This window comes from Otolemur garnettii, unplaced genomic scaffold (assembly GCF_000181295.1).
Source record: "Otolemur garnettii isolate 467f Iridium unplaced genomic scaffold, OtoGar3 scaffold00092, whole genome shotgun sequence".
NCBI classification, from domain to species: Eukaryota; Metazoa; Chordata; class Mammalia; order Primates; family Galagidae; genus Otolemur; species Otolemur garnettii.
This window is the reverse complement of record NW_003852487.1, coordinates 352,409-374,227: the sequence shown is the minus strand read 5'-3', so window position 1 is coordinate 374,227 and position 21,819 is coordinate 352,409. Positions and strand designations below refer to the sequence as shown.

At 46.6% G+C, this 21,819-nt stretch overlaps 1 protein-coding gene across 1 annotated transcript in view; it reads right to left on the bottom strand.

Moving 5' to 3' along the window:
- Positions 1 to 13,775: 13,775 nt before the first annotated feature.
- Positions 13,776 to 21,819, bottom strand: part of ZNF316 (zinc finger protein 316) — a 19,601-nt gene continuing 11,557 nt past the window's right edge. Inside the window, exon 7 of the mRNA XM_012808720.2 lies at positions 13,776 to 18,066. Coding sequence (XP_012664174.1) covers positions 15,743 to 18,066 — 2,324 coding nt within the window. The 3' untranslated portion in view covers positions 13,776 to 15,742. The remainder of the gene's footprint in view (positions 18,067 to 21,819) is intronic.

Here is a 21,819-nt window from a genome sequence, read left to right as displayed (position 1 = left end):
TATTGGTAACTTAAGTTTCCTTTTGGATCATTCAGTGAAAAACTAATTTCAGAAAAGATAGTTATAAAAAACAGGATGTAGGCAGTGTTTCAAAAAATGTGTAGACCCTTTGACCTAGCAATTTCTTTTCTAGAAATGTCATATTTTTTCTTAAGAAATATATATAAAGTATTTTGTTATGTGCTAGCTCTATAGGTTGTCACATTTATCCTAATTTTATACTTGAGAAAAGAAAAGAACAGAAAGGTCAAGTAACTGGCCCAGGCTCTCACAGCTAACAGAAGACCCACACAGGAATCCTTATGCAGCCTAGCCCCAGAGTCCTTGCTCTTACTGTCCACTGTGTGTTGTCTATAGGAGGAAAAACTTCACATATTTATCTGAGAAAGGTTTTGCTATAACATCATATCTAACAGAAGAAAACTTAGAAATAAGCAACGAGGATAAATAATTGTCAATCTGGCATAGCCATTATGGAAAACACTGAAGGCTCCTAAAAAATTTAAAAATGAAAGAAACTACTACACGACCCAACAATCCTCCTTTCTGGATATATATCCAAAGGAAATGAAACCAGCACTTCATAGAGATATCTGAACTCCCACCTTCATTTCAGTATTATTCACAATAGGCAAGACATGGGAACCACCTAAGTGTCTACCAACAGATGAATGGATAAAACAAAAAAGTCATGGTATATATATACAATGGTATACTATTATTCAACATTCAAAAAGGATATACAGCCATATTTCACAACAAGGATGAACATGGAGGACATTATGCTAAGTGAAATAAGCCACACACAGAAAAAAGATAATGTATGATCTCACTTAAATGTGAATTTTTTTCCTAAATTGAATACATAGAACCAAAGAATAGAACAGTGCTTGGAGGGCAGTAGAGAGGGACTATGTAGATCAAAAGGTATACAACTGTACTTCCATGAGTCAGTCTAGATGTCCAATGTATACTATGAGGACTACAGTTACCAATATTGTATTATATTGGTATATAAAATGAATTTAATGAGAGTAGACTCTTAAATGGAAATTTAATGAGAGTAGACTCTTACCACACAAACACACATACACAAAGGTAACAGGTGAGATGATGAATATGTTAATTTGTGTGTCTGTAGAATCACTTCACTTTGTATATCAAAACTTCATGCTGTACACCATAGATATACATAATAATAAAAAAGAATTATATGCTGGGCACAGTGGCTCATGCCTATAAATCCTAACACTCAGAGGACTGCTTAAGCCCAGGAGTTTGAGACCAGCCTGAGCAAAGCAAGACTCATCTCTACTAAAAATAGAAAAATTAGCCAAGCATAGTGGTATGCTCCTGTAGTCCCAGCTACTCAGGAAGCTGAGGCAGGAGGGTCACTTGAACCCAGGACTTTGAGTTCTTGTGAGATAGGCTGAGGCCATGGCATTCTATCTTGGTCATCAGAGTGAGATTCTGTCTCAAAAAAAAAAAAATTTTTTTTTGTATATCACCCATACAGTGGAATATCACAGTTTGGTTTGTTTGTTTGTTTTTAAGAGACAGAGTCTCACTTTGTCTCCCTCAGTAGAGTGCTCTGGCATCACAGCTCACAGCAACCTCCAGCTCCTGGGCTTAGGTGATTCTCCTGCCTCAGCCTCGGAGTAGCTGGGACTACAGGTGCCCGCCACAACACCCAGCTATTTTGTTGTTGTTGTTGTTGTTGCAGTTTGGCTGAGGCCGGGTTCAATCCCACTACCCTTGGTTTATGGGGCCAGTGCCCTACTCACTGAGCCGTAGGCCCTGCCCAATCTCACACAGCTCTTAAAGAATGATATAATTTATCACATTTACTGATGAAGACAGACGTTCAGTTTATCATGTAATGTTTGCAGTAAAACCTGAGTCAGGGCTCGGCGCTTGTAGTTCAGTGGCTAAGGCACCAGCCACATATACCACAGCTGGCAGGTTCAAATCCAGCCCAGGCCTGCCAAACCACAATGACAACTACAACAAAAAAATAGCAGTGGGCACTGGTAGTCCCAGCTACTTAGGAGGCTAAGGCAAAAGAATAGCTTAAGCCCCAGAGTTTGAGGTTGCTGTAAGCTGTAACACAACAGCACTCAACTGAGGGCAACATAGTGAGACTCTGTTTCAAAAAGCACTGAGTCAGGAGCATCTATCGATAAACCAAGCACTGGTATGAAATCACAAATGCTCAGAAACAATACTGAAATCATTCTGGACAAACTCTTCATAGTCAACTCTGTGAAGGAGCATAGATGTAAAGGTGTGTGAAGTGAAATCACAGGATATGGCATGAAACATTGATCAGAAAAGAAAGGTTAAATAGGACAACAGAGGATAGGAATATATAACTCAGGATATGTGCTGGGCTCTATTGTGGTGACAGGTGCATTCCTCGGCTGGAGGCTGGGGATAACTTCATCTCAACTCCACAAAGAGGCTAACAAACCAAGAAGGTATCAGTGGTAGTGCCTGAAGCAGGAATGCTCACATGGGCCCTTTAACTTTTCAGGATTAGTGAGCACTGTGTCCCTGCTACATCCACCCCAGGTAGATTCTGGATAGCTTGGGCCTCTCAATGAGGAGAAACCCAGAGGATCCCAAATGGCTCAGGAGTACCTCCTCAATTCTTTTGGGAACACATCAGTTCTGGGGCCACAAACATACACACCATGCCAGAGGTTTCTGTTCAGTGCACGTCTGGAACCTGGCTTTGTTAATTTGTCAACATTTTTAATGCTCTTCAGGGCCTATTGGACTAGAATTTCACCCCACAGGTATTTTATATTACAATGTGGTATTTCTGGATTTCTGTAATGGTCTCTACAGTGTCCTGCTACCCAGCAGCACCTTGGGCCTCCACCCCAGCATCACTTGGGAGAGTGAGGGGAGAGGGAGGAAGCAAGAATCCCCTCAGCTAATCCCGAGGGACCAGCCAGATGGGAGTTACTTGTCTCATAAAGAAATCAGGGAGGTGGGATGAGGAAGTACCTACCTCAGCCAATCCCGAGGGTGCAACAAGTGGACAGGGTGATCTCTTCAACCAATCTGAGAACGGTTTTTGTCTCTTACAGAAAACTATTTTATCCTGCAGTCACTTCTTTAGGGGGTTGCAAGAATCCAGTTAACACTCAGACATGAGGTCCTCCTAGCCAATGTAAGCTCTCAGTTATTAATGTCGAATAGTAGTATCTTCTGCACCAAGAAAGACACTCAGTTCTTTTTCTTTCACAAACCTGTATTCCTGTCAAAGTTCTTCCAGGCTTCTCCAAAGGATTTATACCATCACAAAATTAAAATTTCAGGGAATTTAGGGAAAGTATGGTGCAAGCATCATTTAACACCTGAAATTAGAACTGGTTTAACTAATAGGACTTTTTGACTGTTTGCATGTTTCAGAAATTGTTTTTAGAAGCTAAGAAGAATGGATTTGAAGAAAACTGAGAAACAAATTTTACTTTTCATTACAAGGCATTTGATTCTTATACTGTTTCCCTCCTAACATAGAAGGTAAACTTGCCTACTCAGTAAGAAAAAAACTCCTTTCTTAGGACTCTCCTCTGAGCAACCGTGTTTGTAATGACAGGTGCCAGGAGCTGTTCTAAGGGTTTCTACCCATTTGAGTCCCACAACCAAGCTGGGAGGGAGCCCTTGTGTGGAGCCAACAGAGGCACAGTTTTACTGGGGTGTAGATAACATACAATGAATTGAACATGTTTGATGTGTACAATTTGATAAATTTTAATGTATGGATATATCCATATATCACCACAATCAAGAAAACGAACATATCCAAAAAGTTTCCCATGTCCCTTCCTAATTCCTACATCCCGCTCCTCCCTGTCCCCAACTCCCACGCAACCACAGATCTGTCACCAGATGCGTTTGCACTTTCTAGAATTTTACATAAATGGAATCATACTCTGTTTGGAATGGTTTAATGCTATGTAATTACTTTGAGATTCATCAATATCTGAGTATAACAATACTATATTCCTTTTTATTGCTGAGCAGTATTCTGTTTATACAAACAAATCATTATTTGTTTACCCATTCACCAGTTGATAGACGTTTAGATAGCTTCCAGTTCATTTCTCCTCGTTGTAAATAGGATTGGAGTAGCTTAGTCATGTGGTAGATGTTAAGTACCAAACTGGCTCGCCATTTTACATTCCTCCCAGCAGTTTAAATATCTCCACGTTTGTAACACTTGATATGGTCAGCTTGCTTAGTTATAGCCATTCTATTATAATAGAGGTGTAGTACAGTCATGCAGCACTTAACAAGGATATGCTCTGAGAAATGCATTATTAGGCTATGTCATCATTATCTGGTCATGAAGTGTGCTTAACACAAACCTAGATGGTAAAGTCTACTATATACCTATGCTATATTTGTCTAGCCTATTCCTCCTAGGCTACAAACCTGTACAGCATGTCACTGTACGGAATACTATAGGCAATTGTTACACAGTGGTATTTGTATATCTAAAAATAGAAAAGGGACAGTAAAAATACAGTATAAAAGATAAAAAATAGAGCACCTGTATAGGGCAACTCCATTATAATCTTATAGGACCACCATTGTATACATAGACTATTGTTGACCAAAACATCATTATGTAGCACATTACTACACATTATCTTATCATGGTTTTGATTTGTACATAGGTCACTACAAAAGTTTTGAGACAAACTGTGTTATGGTCCATTATTTTGCTTCCAAGAAACATATGAGTTTGAGTCGACAATGTCCTTCCTGATTCACCTGTGCAAGTTTCAACTTCCTCAGTTTATCTGTGTTGCTGGGAGGGCTTCATTTGTATTCACTTGTGTGGATCTTACATTTCTCAATTTTTATGTATCCCCAAACTTGTAATGACCCATGTATTTCCCTAACAATTGATGATGCTGAGCTTCTCTTCACATGCCTAACTGCTATCTATATCTGCTTTAGTTATGTGTCTAAATCTTTTGCTCACTTTTAAAAGTTACAGTTCTGTTTTATTTTTGTGCTTTTAGGGGTCTTTATATATCCTGGATATAATTCCTTTATCAGCTATGTAATTGGCAAATATTTCCTCCATGTCTTTTCATTATCTTAACAATGTCTTTTGAAGAGCAGAAGTTCTTGGCCTTAATGAAGTCCAAGTTCTCATTTTTTTTCTTTCATAGACCTTTTTGTCTGTATGTGAGAAATCTTTGCATAACCAAAGGTCCAGAACATTTTCTTCTATGTTTTCTCAGAAGTTTCATAGTTTCAGGTATTATATTTAGGTTTGTCTTTTTTGAGTAAATTTTTATATCCTGAGGAAGATTTGGATCAAAATATAGAGTTTTAGTCTACTGGTGAAACAGGAATTCAGAAAAAGGAAAAAAGACAATGATGCAAAGGCAATGTTTAATAAATACTATCTGAGAGTCTTCCAGATTTATGAAATATACGAATATACCAATTTAGGTCTGAATGAGGTAAATAAAAAATTTCCACTTTCCCATTAGATTGCTATCTTTTTTATTTGTAAGACTTTCTGGAGTATTTTAGATGTTAATCCTTTATCGATTTTAGGCAGTGCAAAATTTTTCTTCTATGATAACTGTTTATTAAACTTATCTCTGAAGTCCTATTTATTAATAGAACAAAAGTTATCAATTTTGAAGTAATCAGATTCATCAATTGTCAGCCTCATAGCTACGGTATTAAACTTTTGTTGACTTCTTTCCCCCCAAGGCCACAAAGATATCATCTACTTTTTTTATGCTAATGTTATGATTTTTACCTTTCACAATTAGGTCTTTCATGCACCTGGAATCCACTTCTTTTTATGATGTTAGGCAGTCTACCTAGCATTATCACCCAGTTTTTCTAACAGTGTTCACTGAAAAATCTTTGCTTTTCTCCCATTCATAGGGCAAGTTGCCCCCTATTTACTCTCCTTCTTCCACAGAAGTTCATCAAGGTCCTCAAAAAGCTCAACTGAAATTTTTATGGATTAACTTGAGAACTGGCATCTTCATAATATTGTCATTCCCTCCAAGAGCATGAAATATCCAGAACAGGCCAGACATGGTAGCTCATGCCTATAATCCTAGCACTCTGGGAGGCTGAAGCAGGAGGGTCACTTAAGCTCAGGAGTTCAAGACCAGCCTGAGCAAGAATGATACCTCCATCTGTACTAAAAATAGAAAAATTAGCCAGGCATTGTGGCAGGTGCCTGTAGTCCCAGCTACTCAGGAGATTGAGGCAGGATCACTTGAATCCAAGAGTTTGAGGTTTCTGTGAGCTAGGCTGATGCCACAGCACTCCAGCCTGGGTGAGAGAGTAAGACTGTATCACAGAAAGGAAAGGAAAGGGGAGGAGAGGACGAGAGAAGAGGGGAGAGGAGGAAAGGAAAGGGTAAATGGGCATGACAAACAGAAATAAAGCAAGCCCATGTTTTGGTCACTTGTCTTGCATGTTGCCATGTCCACCTGGATAGAAACTCTTAAGGAAGCAGAGCCTAAGAATCAGGACCTTAACACAATGGTTCAGGAAGGCATGACTGGTCCCTGTAATGATCTGCACCTGACTTGCACTGAGAGGCAATACCTGAACCTCTGAGAATTGGCTGATCAGCTGGAAGAGAATTCCTTGAAGGAACACTACAGCCAATTCTATGTGCCTGTGTTTGGTGTTGTAAATGGCTTGGTTTGGGAAGGGAAAACTGGAAGGAGATGGAGGTGGAGATAAAGCCCAGCTGTCAAAGGATGAAAGAAAGAGGCATCCCCAGGATTTGTGAGAGCTGGATGATAAAGAGTAAAACCCGTAGAGGCAGGCACCTATACCCTAAGCCTGTCCCTGTGAGTTCTCTGTCTAACCCAGCTAGTAGTGGTTGAGAAAGGACCTCGGCTTACCTGATTATGGTCAGGAATTCCAAGCCAAAGACTTCCCAGATTTATCAGTTGCTACAGCAGTGGTTCTCAACCTTCCTAATGCTTCCTAATGCTGTGACCCTTTAGTATAGTTCCTAATGTTGTGGTGACCCCCAACCATAAAATTATTTTCATTGCTACTTCATAACTATAATTTTGCTACCGTTATGAATTGTAATGTAAATATCTGATATGCATGATGTATTTTCATTTTTACAAAAGGGTCGCGACCCATAGGTTGAGAACCACTGTGCTACAGGAATACAGTGGATGCTACAATGATTTTGACTCCTTTGCTGAGAGTGTTAGTGGAAGGCAGTGCCCACATCCCTCTACAGATGCCAAAGGGGCTAAGTATTCTCTATCCCCTATCAGCCTACGCCCACGACTCAAGCTCAGCCAATCCGAAACTTCCACCTGGGACTTGGAATCTTAAGGGAATGACACACAGACAGAGCATTTGCTGAGAAATGAGTCCTGGCAGCAGCAGAAGTAGCATTAAGCATCAACTGGGCACAGCCACTGGGTCATCTGAACTGGGCAGCTCCTGGGGCCGGACCTTGGATCTTGCTCAATTTACAAGTCTCTCACTCTAGCCACTGTATTGATTCTGCAAACTGTCCCACATTCTCCCATCAAATTCCCTTTCTGCCTAATAAGTTTTCTTGTTCCCATCAAAACTCAACTAATTCAGGAGAATGATTGCTAGAGGAACATTAACCCCCAGTCATGATGTCTCTGCTGCCTCCATATGCATTTGTAGCAGCCCAGGCTGACATCTGGATATTCTAGAAAAGGTGACCACAATTCACAGCTGGAAAGTTCTGTGAAGCTCAAGGATATGCCTAAGTTTATGATTAACCACCAAACCCTAATTCATAGTCTTGTCCTTCTTTGAGGTGGTTGGGATATGTATTACTTAGGGATTGGCTTTGGCTGCTAGTAAGGGATGAGACTCCACTGGCTTAACAAATTAAGGAAGTCTGGAGATAATCATTCCACTGCTTATACAACAGCTCCACAAAGTCAAAGGGACACAGGTCCCACTATTTTTCAGCTAAAGCTTGGAGCCTTGAAGTTATTCATCATCCCAAGATGGCTGCTGTCCTCTAGGCATCACATTTGCATTCCAAGCATAAGAAAAGGAAGAGTCAAAGGGCAAAAAGGTGTACTTCATAGCTGGATCATCCCCTTATCAAGAGCTTCCGGGAAGCCTCAGAAAATCATTTCTTTCATTATATCTAATTGTCTACTTCTATCTGCGAGAGAGGCTGGGAAAGGTAGCTAGCACACATCAGCACCCCCTTGTAATACAGAATTCTCTTAGAGGAAAAGACGTGGAGACTAGATATTGAGTGGACAACCAGCAGGGTAAAGGGAATAAAGGGAAAGTAATAAAAATGACGAAGATCTGAGCAAGAAAGCAAAACAAGTTTACATCCAACATATCCCATTTGCTTCAACCACAGAGCAGCAAAGATAAAATGTTTCAATAGATAATCAAAAAGACATAACCAGGCCCATAATATATGGCAAACATCTCTGTGGACCAGAAGTGAGCAGAATTAACATGAGTGCTTAGAACTCAAAGATGTATGGGCTCTTGCCTAGAAGTGAGCAGGAACAGCTGTGAGCTCAGTTCTGGTGGCAAAAGAGCACTTTAAGGGATCTTGTGAGAAAGTGATCCAAAGCTGACTCTCTGGGTGAGACAAACCTGGAAAAAAGGGCTGCCCACCTACTGTTGGGAGTGTGGTTACTGGGAACTTCAGACCTAGGGAGGTAGAGAAAGGACACTGAAGGCTGCTTCCTGACCAGAAGTCCAGCTCAGCCGCGTGCAGCCTCCTCGTCTGCGTCTGCGACATGCCCTGTACTATCATGGACCAGCATCTCAGAGCACCATTAGCACCCTGCTGGCAAAGACTGATAGAAAGAGAGAGAGACTGAAACCCAAACATTGTCAAAAAACAAACCCCTCCTCAAAATGAACCTACAAAGTATATTTTTAAAAGTATGCAGAAAACTCTCAAGACAATCAAAAAATTTACCAATTAAAGCTTGAATTCACTTCTAATAGAAATTAAGTTTATGGAGCAATATGGCAGGAATTTAAATAAGTGTTTTGGGATATTCAGAAATAAGTAAACATACAACTTCTAAGTCAAAAGAAGAAATTATAAAACAAAACCTGCAATGAACCTCATGGTGGTGACTTAGGCTGTCAAACATGGGAAATGGCATCAGCAGTCCCACTGTTTCTCACAGTGGGAGCAGGATTCTGGTTCCGCCCTGATCCCATTTCTGCCTGAAGAAAGCTCACTTAATGACTCTGAGGTACCCCTAGTTTGGCTGTTCCCAGCCAAGTTCCCCTTTTTCCTTCTGACCTGCCTTTTATCACAGCTCTGCTCCTCCATGTCTCAATCATATATTTTTTCTTTTTTTGGCTAGGGCTGGGTTTGAACCTGCCACCTCTGGCATATGGGGCCAGCGCCCTACTCCTTTGAGCCACAGGCACCGCCCATCTCAGTCATATTTTCTGTTCTATCAATTTCCCCGTTTTGTGGACATCTACTTCCTTCAGGTGCCCATCCTCTGGTTCTGATTTGATGGACAACTCTTTTCCCTGGACTTCAACATTTTCTATGCCTCAAATCTTCCTCTTTCTTGGTTGATGCTTTCCTTTCCTGACATATCTAAGACTTGTTAATGGATGGTAAATTTTATGAATTCTTGCATGTCTGAAAAGATTATTTGTCATCATGATTTGAAGAACGGTTTGGGTGGACATGAAATTCTATATGGAAAATTATTTTCCTTAGAGAAGGAAAACCAACACTGAGCACACTAGCATCCAAAAAGTGGTCCCTAAATATCATTTCCCACTAAAGATCCTCGAAGAATTACCTGATTACAGGTCTCAGATGGTAAATTTGCAAGGTAAACCTGGGATATCTTGCCATTCCAGAAAGTGGAAGCTATTAAAAGATTATTAGTGTTGAGTAAAAGAATACAGGGGCCAACTTTAAGAGGCTCCAAATAGCCAAAAATATGACAATTTGAGCATTAATGAAGTTAGTAACCGCAATGAGTTGAAATGATCTCCAGAAAAAACAACTGTTTGAACACCTTGAAGGATGCTAGAGGACCAACTCATTATTTTGGAAGCTGATGAAGCAAAATAATCAAGCATTCATCCTGCCTTGAGACAGAATCTTGCTCTGTCACCCTAACTACAGTGGTGTCAACATAGCTCACTACATCCTCAAAGTCCTTGGCTCAAGTGATCCTCTTGCCTCAGCCTCCTGAGCAACTGGAACTAAAGGCATGCATCACCACACAAGACTAATTTTTCTATTTTTGTAGAGATAGGGTCTCACTCTTAATCAGGCTGGCCTTGAACTCCTGACCTCAAGCAACAGTCCTGCCTTGGCCTCCCAGCGTGCTGGTATTACCGGTGTGGTTCTATATAACCTATACCTCAAAGTACTGAATAGCTGATGAGGAAAAGTTTCTATTTATGGAAGTAATCCAACTAATATACAGGAAGTGATAAAATATCACCATTTTCTAACCCCTAGAGAATTATCAAATCTGTGCAATAATCACCAGTGATGCTAATATCATGTTATGAAAGAGACATCCAGAAATATATGCGTCCTTGATGAAAGTATACACTACCATCAATGAAGCAATTTTGGCAAAACCCCACAGAAAACAAAAACCCTGAAATTGACCAAGCCTTTCACTCTTTCTCAGAAAATATGAGGAACATATTAAATTATTAATATTGTAACATATTTAAAAGACAGAACCAGGCCCACAAAATAAAGCAAACATCTCTGTGGACCAAAACTGAGCAGAATTCATGTAAGTGCTTAGAATTAAAAGACTCATGGGCTCTAGGCCTAGAAGTGAGCAGGGACGGCTGAGAGCTCAGTTCTGGGGGCAAAAGGGCACTTTAAGGGCACCATGAGTATTCATTCCACGAAGTCCAGACTGTAGGAACTTCTACAAAACAAAGACCTAGTCTCTCCAATAAATTTCAAGGAGGACAAAAGAGTACAGGTACCCATAGATCAAAAGAGACTAAGAGGTACAACAAATTGCAGTGCAAGAACTGTATCTGGATCCTGATTTAAACAAACTTAAATTACACACAGGCTGGGCACAGTGGCTCATGGCTATAATCTCAGCTGTTAGGGAGGCTGAGGTGGAAAGATCACTGGAGCCCAGGAATTCAAGGTTACAGTGAACTATGACCATACTACCACACTACAGCCTGGGTGACAGAGCAAGAGTCTATCGATAAATAATACACATACACACCCCTTTATGAGAAATCAGGAAAATCTGACTACTGAATGGTTGATATTAAACAATTATCGTAATTTTGGATGTGAACATGGTATGTCTTATGTTTAAGAATCATGTGCCTTTTATACACATATTGTTACTGCTACCGATGAAATGATATAGAATGTTTGAAATTTTCCTCAAAATAATCCAGGCCCTGGGAGAGATAGGAGAAAGGAGGGGTACAGATAAAGCAAATTTTACCATAAGTTGATCATTCTTTTTTATTTTTCTTATTGTTAACAGCATTGCTACATCACCCAGGCTGGCCTAGAATTCCTGGCCCCAAGCAATCTTTCCCCTTCATGGCCAGCACCTCCTAGGTGTTGTCAGCTCAAAGGTGTTTCTTGACCAAAACTTCTCCTGGTGCAGGGTCCCAAACTAGGCTCTGTTTGCTGTATGCCAGAAAAGGGCCAGGTCCCACTCAGAAGGTAGTTGTAGGGATAGGAAACCTGCAGCCTTGGGATCACATGTGACCTTCAGGATCCTTGAGTATTTTGACTGAATCTAAATTTTACAGAACAAATTCTTTTATTAAGCAATCTGCTCAGGGATGTGCCCATAGATCTTTCTGAATGAATGAATAAACAGAAGGAAATGTGACTCCCTATTGGCCCCTAGCCGGATTCAGGGTCCCCTTTGGAACTGGCAAAGAAGCTACAGCAAGAAGCAGGTATGAACACAGAAATCCCAAGAGGGCCATGATGGGAGAGAAGCTAACTGGGACAGGGTGGGGATATTTTGTATCAGCAGCCACAGAAATACGTAAGCAAAAATAACCTATTTACATGTTAAAGTAGGGAAATGCAAGTCACTTACCACTATAAAATGAAGAACAAATTACTATAGCTGCCTGGCACTGCTGTGGCTGTGTGACCATCAGTGCTCTCTGCGCTGGCAGTATGTGCTGTTGAACTGTAGTTAGCATTTTTTTGGTGGCAATTCGGCTATATTCAAAAACTTAAATATGCATGCCCTTTGACCCAGAAGTACCATCTCTAGGATTTTATCTCATATAAAAAGATGTATTAAAAAATCTACATAACTACTGCAAAATCTGTGTATAAGAATCTACACTGTGGCATTGTTTGTAGTAGTGAGTAATCAGAAATAACCAAATACCCATGAATTGGGTAGTTACATAAATTACAGTATATCCACAGAATAAAATGCTATGATACAGTGGTCAAAATGAATGAGGTAGCTCTTACTAGGTAAGAAAGTCCATGACATATTTTTAAATGAAAAAAAGCAGGTTGCAAGCAAGACCATATAAAAGTACATTCCTAGTTTTAAACATCTCCACACATGTAGAAGAAAACATGCCCCAATGAATGTAGTGTGACTGTTTAAGAGAGGAAGAGGGTTGAAATTTTTACAACTAGCATGTATTTTATAGGAAAAGAATTGAGCAAAGATTATAAAGCTTTATTTAATAGATATAACCAAATAATTCAAAATACTATACTCCATATGTAGCAGTTAAGAGAAAAGAAAAAAGAGAAGTTTGAAAAGATTAAGTGACAAGGTCAAGAGAAAAGGAATCAGAAAAGGAAGGTTGGGGAAACCAGCAAAAGAGAATGAAAACAACAAAGGTTGGTGGAGGTGAAAAGGACACTGAGAACTTTGTGACCCCTGCAAGTGCCACCTTTTGTAGGTCACATTTCCCAGGCCACTGGGGTTTCCTTCCTCCTGGGCAATGAAGGGTGTCTACATTTCTGCTATGACCACAGAATTGGGGATATTTCCCCCCTGACAAGACAAAAAAAAAAATATTTGGCTAGACAATCATTGTAAGCTCTATCAAGGAATCCTTTAGCTTTTCTCAATAGATTTTTAAGATCCTCAAGGCCATCTACTTTTTGACTAGGTCGTAGTATTCATCGGCCACTCAAAAAAGTTTGCTGTGTTTTTTTAATTGAAGCTATGGTTGCTCTGTCCTGATCTCTCTAAATCTCACTTAATAAAATTTACTTAACAGTTCATATTTTCCAAGCCTATAGGGGAAGGATGGCAGAGTCAGAATCAATCAGGGGATGAGATGTGGTAGGAATAAAAAAGTCAATTTAAAATGTGTCTGGGGACACTGGGATGTGCTGTAGTATTGACACAAAATAAACCCATGTGGTACTGGGGCCTCTGAGGAAAAGGCCAGGCACACATCTGAACCACCAGGAAGGAGACCTGGTCCCTCACTTTGACAAATGGAAGGCTGGCTATCATCCTAAACACAGTCATCTCCCAAGACAGGTGTATGTATTACAACAAGCATGTGGTAGCATGGAGGCCCCAATAGGGCACTGTGGACACAGGCAGGACAAGGCCAAACTCATCTTGGGCTGACTTCCCATGGGCCATCCTGGGACCAGTTCTAGTTTCTTAAAAGAGAAACTCCTAAGAAATGTTTGCAGAAACAAGATGGGCCTGAGGCCTTGTAGGAGCCTCCCTGACAAGCACTGAGCAGCAGCAACAACACGGAATCCAGTCAAAAAGCTCATTTCTCCACTCTTTATTAAAGCTAAGTCCTCCTGTCAACAGCAGCAGGCCAGGGCAGTGGCAGCTGGCCCAGGAGGGACAGGGACGGTGCCAGACCCCAGAGACGTGGGGCTAAAACTGAGACGCATCAAGCTCCCCAGCATACCTTGACCTTGGCCCTTTCTAAAGCTCCTGTCTCATAGCGCAGAAGCCAAGGATAAAGAGGCCACACTCCTGATGCCTCCCTGGGATTCCTGCCCTCCTAACCACCCAACCCCACAACCTTATCCAGTTGGGCGAATTCTTACCGCCACCACGCAGGCCCTCTCCCACCCACTGACTACTGTGCCTCCTACCCCACCCTCAGCCCCTAGCAGCCTGGCTGCTGGCTCTCAGCCTCCAAGGCCATGTCTACACTAAAATGGAAGGAACTAGGTCTAAAAAGGAATGAAGATGCATCAAAATCTGTTTTGTGGCCCCACTCACATTGGTCTAAGACTTAGCATAAAGGGAAGGGGGCTTCCCATGAGCCTCAGCTGCCTGCCCAGTGGCTCTTAACAGCCCAGTCTAGAGGGTGGGGAGCCCAGTAGGCAGGGGTCTTGCATAGTTTGGTGATTGGTTTGTCATTGACCCATAGGCTCAGGTCCTCACATCCCCCAGACATGGACAGCCACTATGCTAACCACCAGGGCCTCACTGCCTCCAGTGACCAATCTGTTAAATGGGACTCTAAACAGAAACAATATTTGTTCTAGCGTAGGATAATGAGAGAAGCAGAGTTAAAGGGCCCTGTGGACATTGCAGGGCACTAATTGTGGGATGTGGAAAAGATCCTTTGACCAACCTCAGTCACTTTATGTTAAATGAGCATTGGGCTCAGAGTAGCAGGGCTGGGCATGTCCACCTGCTGGAGAAAAAGTGACAGCCCAGGGAATTGAAAGCAGGGCTCAGGTCGGAGAGCCTGCACAGGGCACCCCAAGGATGTCTGAGTATACCACCTCCAGTTGCCAGAGGTGGGAGTACCAAAGGACTTAAGTGAGGACGCTGAGACTAAACCAGCAAGACTAGCACCTGGCTGGTCTCAGTGCTCAGGTGGAGTGAATAGAGTGAGCAACTGCAGAGAATAAGGCTTTAAACTCCTTTGGGACCCTGCAAACACCTGTAACCCATCCGCCCCAACCACAAATTTGGTTTCTGGCTTTTTCTCCTCCTCCCATATTCTTCAGGCCATACAAGAGCTGGAAATAAATATCTATAGTCAGAATAAAAGCTTTTCCATCTGTATCTTCATCCCCCGGGGTTAGAGCTCAGGAACTCCATCCTTTGGAAACCGACAAGGCTCAGCTCACCCCACTCCTCACCCCCAGCACGGTTCTAACACCTTCAGAACATAGGACACCCTCAAGTAACGGGCGGGGCCCTGCAGTTTCCCACCAGGAAATGGGAAGAAGTCATCAGCTAAATCCCACCAGCAGCCCAGGCATCAATGGGGACTCCCCGGAGTAGCCAGTTGCTCTTTCGTCTACCACCCGCCTCCACTGACGCAAGGGCTCCACGCCCTTGCTGTAAACCCCAGTTATAGACTCAGATGCCTCTTGTTCCCCGGGCCACCCAAATCGGAATCCAAGTAAAATAAACAGCGTCGCCCGCCATCCCTACCGCTTTGCTTCACAGCACAGACCTGGGATGTCATAGTCTTTGTTGGGGTGGCCGCCCTCTGCCCTATCCGTCTCCGCGCGCTGCTCTTCTCCCCGAGCGCTCCCCACACCGCCATCTGAGCTCGGAGCACGGCGGCCCAGCTCGCTGGTGCCAGGCAAGAAAACCCGAGGCGGTGGGGCGGAGGGTGGTGCACCGGGAGCTGAGGGAAGGCACCACACCTAGGACTGGGACCCTCGGCCTTCCAAAGCCAGAGGAGCGGGGGGCGGGCCCGCCCAGGGGAGGGGCCGGTGGCCTAGCAGGCTGGGCTTCCGTGGGCCTAGGGACCCTCACAGGACGCTCTCCTTGTAGGCGCCAGAGGGCCCTGCGAACGCCGCCTGGTGCTCGGAGCCGAAGCTCGTGCCGCCCGCAAACTCCAACAGAGTGCTGCCGCGCTCCCCCAGCCCGCTGCTCGCTCCTGTGCCCGGCGGAGCCCTGGCAGGCGACTGGGCCTTGGGCGCTGGGGACGGAGCCGCCGCCTGCCCAGGCGCGCCTGCCGCGCCGCGGTGCGTCTTCATGTGTGTGAGTAGGTGAGAACTCTGCGAGAAGCGGCGACCACAGTTGGCACAGGCATAGGGCCTCTCGCCCGTGTGCGTGCGCTGGTGTGTCACGAGCACCGAGCGCTGTGAGAAGCGCTTGCCGCACTCTGGGCACGGGAAAGGCCGCTCGCCTGTGTGGCCCCGCCGGTGCTTGGCCAGGTTAGAGCGCTGCGCGAAGCCACGTCCGCAGTCGGCACAGCGGAAGGGCTTTTCTCCCGTATGCGTGCGACGGTGCCGTTTGAAGTCCGAACTGTGGCCGAAGCCCTTGCCACAGTCGGGGCAGCGATGTGGCTTCTCTTCGGCATGCGCCCATTGGTGACGCGTTAGCGCCGCGCTCTGCCCGAAGCGCCGGCCGCATTCTCCACACGCATAGGGCCGCTCGCCCGTGTGCGCGCGCCCATGCGCCGTCAGATGAGCGCGGCGACTGAAGCCCGCGCCGCACACGCCGCACACGAAGGGTTTCTCGCCTGTGTGGCCGCGCACATGCGCCGCCAAGTGCGAGCCGCGGGCGAAACGCGCGCCGCACTCGGGGCAGGGGAAGGGCCGCTCGCCCGTGTGCGTGCGTCGGTGGCGCGCCAGGTGTGAGCCATACACGAAGCTCTTCCCGCAGTCGGCGCAGCGGTGCGGCCGCTCCCCCGCGTGGTAGCGCTGGTGCTTGGCCAACGCAGCGCGGCGCCCGAACGTTTTGCCGCAGTCTGAGCAGATCCACGGGCTTTCCTCTTCCGCCAGCGCGGCGGGCGCCGGCTCAGCCAGCAGGCCGCCGACGGCGGGCCCAAACGCGCGCAGGCCGCCACTGTCGCCACCCCCGGCCCCGCCGACGCCAAAGGGGTCGCAGGCCAGCCCCGCGCCCTCCACCAGAGAGAGCGGGCCCCCCAGAGGTCCTGACATGGGTCGCCCATCTGCCGGCAGGCGTTCCCGGAAGTCGGGAAGGCCCAGGATCGGGAAGCCGTCCGGGTGGAGCCAGGACTTAGGGTGCACGGGAAAGTGGAAGCCAAGCGGGTGAGAGGAAGGGCCTTCACCCTCCCCCAGGCCATTGCCCAGCTCGAGGAACCGCCTGTCTGGCTCGACGTCCTCCTTGCTCCGGGGGGTGGGCGCCTCTGTCGCCGCCGCCTCTCGCGCCTCACTCTCGGCCTCGGGCTCTCCATCCACTTCGCGCGCCTCAGGCCCTTCAGGCCCAGCTTTAACTTCCTGGGGCCCCGCCTCAGCTGGCGCTTCGCTGGGCTCCCGCTGAGGGCCATCGCTACCGGGCTCCGCGCAACCGCCACCGCGCCGGTGGCGCTGGAAGTCGGCGCGGAGGCGAAAGGCCTGACCGCAGTCAGGACAGCAGTGCGGCCGGTCAGCCGTGTGCACTGCCTGGTGCCGCGCCAGCGCCGAACTCTGACTGAAGCTGCGGCCGCAGTGCGGGCAAGGGTAGGGCCGCTCGCCCGTGTGCGTGCGCTGGTGCGTCACCAGATAGGAGCGGCGGCCGAATCCCGCGCCACAGAAGGCGCAGCGATAGGGCCGTTCGCCGGTGTGAATGCGCCGGTGCGTGACCAGGTGCGACTTGTAGACGAAGCGCTTGCCGCAATCCGGGCACGGGAAGGGCTTCTCGCCAGTGTGCGTGCGTTGATGGATGGCCAGGTGCGAGCGGTACACGAAGCCCTTACCACACTCGTCGCAGCCGAAGGGCTTGACAGCCGCGTGGTAGCGCTGGTGTTTGGCCAGCCGTGAACGGTGTGGAAACACTTTGCCGCACACGTCACACGTGGTCTCTGGCCGGCCAGCAGGGACAGCCACTGTGGCTGGGAACGCCCAGGGCGACAGGAGGTTTGCACCCAGATCCCGGCCAGGCAGGAAGGCCTTCACTTCAGATCCCTCAGCCAGGATCCCGAGGCCGCTTGGGTCAGGCCCCCACCCATCTGTAGTCTGTGCTGAATCCGAGTCGTCCGGGCCCCAAGTTCCAGGTACGTCCCCCACACCGTAGGCTGCCGACCACAGCCCGGGGGGCTCATTCTCCTCCTCAGCCACCTCTGCCAGAAAGTCCTCATCATCTTCCTCCTCATGGTCCTCCATGTCATCAGTCCAGAACCAGGCTCCTGAAGACACAAGAGAAAGGTAAGAGAACAGGACAGGCATCCCTAGCAGACTCTTGTCCCAAGAACCCACAGCTTCAGCTGAATGCCAAGCTCTTGTGATCACAGGACCTCCCTCCAGTCGTAAACTGGGCACCTCCATTCACCCAGGTGAAAGGATGCACATGTCCACCCCCAACCCTGTACAGCCCCTGCTCCCAGTTAGGAACTTTGCTAACAGTAGTTATGAACATGTGGGTGTCTTTCCTAGAAAAACCAGGATTTCTTTCTTCTTCTAAGAGGCAGGGTCTTGCTTTGTTGCCCAGGGTACAGTGAGTGCAGTGGCATCATCCCACCTCACATCAACCTCAAACTCCTGAGCTCAAGCAATCCTCTTGCCACAGCCTCCCAAGTAGCCAGGACTATGGGCTGTGGCACCAGGTCAGGTTAATTATTTTATTTTTTGTAGAGACGAGATCTCACTAGAACTCCCTGCCCCAAGCAATCCTCCTGCCTAGGCCTCTGAGAGTGCTGGGATTATAGGTGAGTGCCACTGCCCAGCCTCCTTTCCTCCTCACAGGCTGTCCTCCCTGCTGATGAACAGAACACTCTTAACAAGTGGGTGTGCTTCTCTGTAGGTTCCTGTGAGACTCAAGGCTAAACCCCTAAGAGGGCTTCTGTGTCCAGAAAAAGACACAGGGCAGTTTTTCCAGGAGCCCATGTCTCCTACAGAGCTCTAGATCCATGGCTTCAAGGCTCTAGCACAGTCTGGGCCCAGCTGCTGAGGACCTGCCTTTGTAAGCACCTAAGCCCTAGTCAGCATTCCCTGTCTCTCCAGGTCTTCACCATCAGCCAGGGGGCTCCCACCCGGTACTCCCAGAGCAGAACCAGGGAAGGCTCACTTAGGCAAGGAAACCCAGAGGGGGCAGTGGGCACAGCTTGCCAAGGCCCATACAGAGGCCAATGACTATATGTGCAGGTTCTTGAATCCCTTTCCCTTTTAGGTCCCTGGATTCCCTGCCAGGCTGCCCTCATCTTGGATTTTTTCAGTCCGCTATGCATTTAGAAAATGGCTGCAAGCTGCCTAAAAGAGTAGGCGAGCTTCAAGCACCTTCCCACAACAAAAGGCCAGGCACCTCTGAGTTTTAGCCACTCTGTCCCTCCTCCACCAAGTTGTACCCCTGATCTCCCTTCTGCCCACCCCTTCCCCACCCCACCTCCCTGGGGGATTGCATGGGTAGCAGATTCTCATCTATGAAGTGAGAATGCTGATACACCTGCCATCGTGACACACCCAGAAGGGAACTAATGTTTCTGGAGCAGACCTTAAGTCATCCAGGGAACACAAGGGAAGATGCCTGGCCTGCAGCAGCCCCAGGCCTTCCAAAGCACTGGAGTGTCTGCTTTCCTTCTACACTTTGTACTATGTTCACAGCAGCCAACCACTGTGCCATAGCACACCTCTGAATCTCAGTATCTGGAAGGCTCAAGCTGCCACAGTAGGGTAGGAATCTCCTCCCCACCCAACCCTGGGTCCACTACGAAGGTTGTGTGGACTGTTTGACCTGTCATCTGGCCAGTGAGCCTAAACCACTGAGTCCTACCCTTGAGGGAGGGCCAACCCAGAAGTCCCAGGGAGCTTCAGTGCAGCCTGTGTTGCAGATGACATTCCATATGGTGACCTAGGGTCACTCAGAAAACCACAGAACTGCATATGCCTGAGTTCAACCCAGGTAGAGAATCATACAAGATAATAAAATCATACAAGATAATAGGTTATTTCATACTTTGTAATACTCTCTAACTTTTCTATAATTGGTATTACTATACTATTACAATAAACATAAGCTTTAAGTAAAAGAAAAGTTTGTTAAGGCTGGGCATGGTGGCTCACACCTGTAATCCTAGCACTCTGGGAGGCCAAGATGGGTGGATCTCCTGAGCTCAGGAGTTCAAGACCAGGCTGAGCAAAAGCAATACCTCATCTCTAAAAGTAGCTTTAGCTCAAAAGTTTGAGGTTGCTGTGAGCTGCAATGCCACAGCACTCTGCCAAGGGTGACAAAGTGAGACTGTCTCAAAAAAAGAAGGGGGGGCTTAGCACCCATGCTCAGTGGTTAGGTCGCCGGCCACATACACTGAGGCTGGTGGGTTTGAACCTGGCCTGGGCCTGCTGAAATGACAGTTGCAACAAAAAAATAGCTGGACGTTGTGGCGGGCATCTGTTGTCCCAGCTACTTGGGAGGCTGAGGCAAGAGAATCGCTTGAACCCAAGAGTTTGAGGTTGCTATGAGCTATGACACCACAGCACTCTACCAAAGGCAACATAGTAAGACTGTCTAAAAAAAAAAAGTTTGTGACTATGCTGAGTCTACCTCTAACTGCCACCCATCGCCACCCATTGAGTAATGGGAAGTGACTGTGCCCCTTCAAGTGGCACAAAACAGGCCAGATTCCTCCTCGCTGGACACCCTTCTTTGTTCTGCTGCAACTCTCTCCAAATCTAGAAAGGCTGGAGCACCCCAGGGGACAGGAAAGAGTTGCAGGGAGGGGGTGGGGGGAAGACAGACAGTTTGGGCTCATGGAGGGATTAAAAACAATCTTACCCTTGGGCTCAGATGCACGTCTTGAGTAGTTGTTAGAGACCTCAAGGCAAAGGGAATTCAAGTTGGGAAACACTACAGATTTTATGGGCTGAATCTAGGACCTCAGGACCCAGCCAAGGATCAGTGACCATTTGCTGGATAAGCAAGCCTCAAAGAACTGGATACCCAGGCCAAATGAGGGCCTTGCTGACAGCAGTCTCAGCAACCCAGAGATGGCAGGGAAGGCCAGGACCCCATGACTCCACACCCTCTCGTTGGAGCCCACGAACTCCCACTCCTGTGGGCTCTGGAGAGTGAAATAGCCCTGACAGAAGATCTAGAGGACCTCACCATTAGCTCTGGAGCTGGTATGGCCACTTGTCCAACAACCGGAATAAATGTGAGGCCGTATCTAAACATGCAGATGACAGAAGCCATATACTGATGCTGAGGGAAAATGAGGAAGGATATCCCAGCCCCTGAGAAGGCCTGGTTGTACCCTGAGGGCTTCCTGCTAGGTAGGGGCCAGCTTGCCAGGTTCTGTCCTCCTGTTTTCTGCTCCTGAAGTGGGCCAGGGTATTAGCTCTGGAGTGGGGATGTCCATATAACAGTTCCTACAAGTTTCCCAGGGAGTCTCCTGGCTCTCAAATCCAAAATCCCTTTTTGGATCCAAGGTCAGAATTAGGAGCTCCACTTGTCATCCCAGGAGAGTAGAGGGCAGCCAGAGGATCGTGATCCAGAGGATAAAACATGGCTGCTCCAGCCAGAACCACAGTGGAGGGGAAAGGAAAGGTGAACCCAGATGGGAACTGGTATTTCACCTCTTTTGGTCCTAACATTTGCTCCTAAAGACTGGCCTCGTGTGATGGTTAGCTAGGTCTCCAGGAAGATCCCATGGGATCATAAGGAACTAGGGATAAATGGTAGAAGCAGATCAGAGGCTTAATGTCAGCTGCCTGGGGAGGAGAGAGCTATTAGGGCTTAGCCACAAGGACACCTTCAAAGCCTATGTCATGAAGGGGAGACAACAAGGCCTACCATGAAGGGGCAGGTGATAGGAACTAGTAGATGGGGGTCAAAATAAAGACCACCTCATGGCTCGGCGCCTGTGGCTCAAGTGGCTAAGGCGCCAGCCACATACACCTAAGGTGGCGGGTTCAAATCCAGCCCAGGCCACCAAACAACAATGATGGCT